The sequence below is a fragment of the Myotis davidii genome, unplaced genomic scaffold, assembly GCF_000327345.1.
Source record: "Myotis davidii unplaced genomic scaffold, ASM32734v1 scaffold163, whole genome shotgun sequence".
Taxonomy (NCBI): Eukaryota; Metazoa; Chordata; class Mammalia; order Chiroptera; family Vespertilionidae; genus Myotis; species Myotis davidii.
Window position 1 is genome coordinate 914,881 of NW_006295056.1, and position 3,006 is coordinate 917,886.

The following is a 3,006-nucleotide window of genomic DNA, read 5'->3' on the forward strand; positions in this document are numbered from 1 at the left end:
TGTTTGTTTTAGGTAGAAGGGGGTTGGTCTCTATCAGCAGTTCTCAGAGTGTGGTCCCAGACTAAGAAATGGCATCACCATCCTAGGGGGAACTTACAGAAATGTAAATTCTCAGGTCTCACCCCAGATTTATTGAATCAGAAACTCTGATTATGGGGCCCACTGATTGTTTCTTAACTAGTCCTCCAGGTGGTTCTGATGTAACTAAAGTTTGAGAACTACTAAGATAAATAGCCTGGCTTCCAGTATGGGTGATGGTAGCCTTTTGTCTACCATCCCTACATCCATTCTGTCATCTTTGTTCCATTCTCTGTGTAGCAATATAAATGATGTCCTAAAATATAAATTGGCTCATGTTACTACTCAAAACCTATTTGGGGTTTTCCATTGATGGCAGAATAAAATCAAACTCCTTACCATGACCTATACGCCCCTAATATGATCATGCCCTTGTTTACCTGTACATGTCTAAGTACTACTCTCACCCTTGCTCACTTCACTGTAGCTATGGCAGTCACCGTTTGGTTCTTCTAATATGCTAGCTAGTTCTGTTCTATGATTGTCTTTCTCCTGCTCTCCCAGTCCCACGATGTATCAGAGATCTCAACTCAGGTGTCATCTCTCCTGTGAGGCCTCTCTAGTTATTCCCACTTATTTCGCCTGGTTTATTTTCTTCAGATATTTGATTCTTAACATAATCTGAGATTGCCTTGTTTATGTCCCCCCCTCCCCCCGCATACACACACACACACACACACACACACACACACGCACACACTCACTCACTCACTCACTCACTCACTGGTTTATATTCATGAGAACAAGGGTCTTTGTGAATATAACTGTTAGGGTCGCCAAAGGAGGAATGCACAAGGCCAAAAGGGGTAAAGAATTATAAATTTATTGTTACATCTGCTAGCAGAAGGGCCCAGGCCAAAACAGCATCAGCGGGGCAGAGGAGGGGGAGCGGGATATTTATGTCTCCTATAACGGTCAGTCAGAGGACCAGGTGCAGGTGGAGGCGGTCCCTGGAAACTGTGGGTGAGGCAGTTTACTGGAAGCCAAAGGCCATTAATCATGAAACCTATAGTGAGAATAACAGGACAATCGCTGGGAGGGGCGAGAGCCCCAAGCAGAGCATAACGGAGTACAAGAATGTCCCTAGCAATAACCATGAGAAACAGGACTTTGTATTTTTTTCATTAATTAGTGCTCGTCACCTAGAAGAGTGCCTGGCACATGACAGATATTCAAGTTTTATATTTTTTATAAACTGCGTTTTTATAAGTTTATATTCTTTCAGTGAATAAATTAACTTTTCCATTTGCTGTCCATTCATCATACAATCACATGGAGTTATGAAGCCTAAGATTTAAATTATATCCTCTAGTGATTTTGATCAGTATTTCATATTTAGAAATTTAGAGATTTTTTTCCTTTTGTTGAAATAGATTTTCAGCAAAAACATATACAGTGAAAAAAATGGCAGAAAGATTATTGATATAACTTAATTAAGCCTATTTGAAATGAGCAAATGTCTTCTCAAGCACACTCTTAGAAAGTTTTAAAAATTAGATATTTCTTTAAAAAATGTTTTAATTAATTTCAGAGAGGAAGGGAGAGAGTGAAACTTCAATGATGAGAGAGAATCATTGATTGGCTACCTCCTGCACACCCCAATAGGGAACCCAGGCATATGCCGTGACCGGAAATTAAACCACTTTGTTCATAGGTCAGTGTTCAACCACTGACCTATAGTGGCCAGGCCTAACTACATTCTTTTTTTAACAGGTTATGTCGTTTAAAAAAGAAAGCACAGGCAGAAGCAAATGCCACAGCTATCAGTAATCTGTTGCCATTTATGGAATACGAAGTGCATACTCAGCTAATGAATAAACTAAAACTCAAAGGAATGAATGCTTTATTTGGACTGAGAATTCAGATCACAGTGGGTGAAAATATGTTGATGGGCTTAGCGGTAAGTTTGCATGTTTTGTTTTTGCAATTCCTGTAGTTGTAGTAGATTCTGTTTTAAGTGATTCAAAGAGTCTTTTTAAAAGATTAATCTAAAGAAACTGGCATCAAGACTTTTAAGGGTTGGAGACATAAGAATTAACAGATCTGGTGATAGACTTTTAAATATTTTATCTTTAATTATAAAATTGTTATTTAAAATTAAATTAATAAATTATCACATAAAATATGATTGATTGATATTAATGTTATTATATATTTATATTCTGCCCATAACCTCAGTAGTTAGATTTCTAAAAATAATTATGTGCAGCTTGTTTAGTAAGTTGACCGCCATTGTACTGGGCTTTATTGTTGTTTATACGTTGCTAAAACAGGGCTTATCCTGCTTGGAATTGTTGAGATTTGGGGCTGGATAACTCTTTGTTGTAGCAGATTGTCTCATTCATTGTAGGATATTTATCAGCATCCCTGGCCTCTGCCAACTAGAAGCTAATAACTTTCCTCCACTGTGACAACAAAAAATGTGTCCAGACTTTACCAGATGTTCTTCAGGGGGCAAAATCACTCCTGAAAAGAAGATGAGGGGGAAGAACTAAAATAATCATTAGTTTTAATGGAGAAAGTAAAGCAATACCTGTGAGACACTGCCTACTGTTGGGCAGAGAATTACATTTTATTATAAATGTTAACATCTGTTGTCAGAAGACAGTAGAATATGCAATAAAATGTGTCTCTTAAGTGCTGATAAATTGTGAGGAAATGGAAAGCTCTTTTTTTTTTCCTTTTTTTAAATTAAATCTTTATTGTTCAAATTATTACATTTGTTCCTCTTCCCCCCCCCCAAAACTCCCCTCCTCCCAGTTCCTGCCCCACCATCCGCCCTCACTCACCACCCACTGTCCTCATCCATAGGTGCATGATTTTTGTCCAGTCTCTTCTGGCATCTCCCACACCCCTTTCCCCCACAAGAATAGTCAGTCCATTCCCTTTCTATGTCCCTGACTCTATTATGGTCTCCAGATTATTTAT

At 38.3% G+C, this 3,006-nt stretch overlaps 1 protein-coding gene across 14 annotated transcripts in view; it reads left to right on the forward strand.

The window, feature by feature from the left end:
- Positions 1-3,006, forward strand: part of C2CD5 (C2 calcium-dependent domain containing 5) — a 102,091-nt gene that overhangs the window by 63,236 nt on the left and 35,849 nt on the right. For all 14 annotated transcript variants that reach the window (XM_006769639.2, XM_006769644.2, XM_006769642.2 and 11 more), the window contains one exon: positions 1,792-1,978. In XM_006769639.2, coding sequence (XP_006769702.1) covers positions 1,792-1,978 — 187 coding nt within the window. The remainder of the gene's footprint in view (positions 1-1,791; positions 1,979-3,006) is intronic.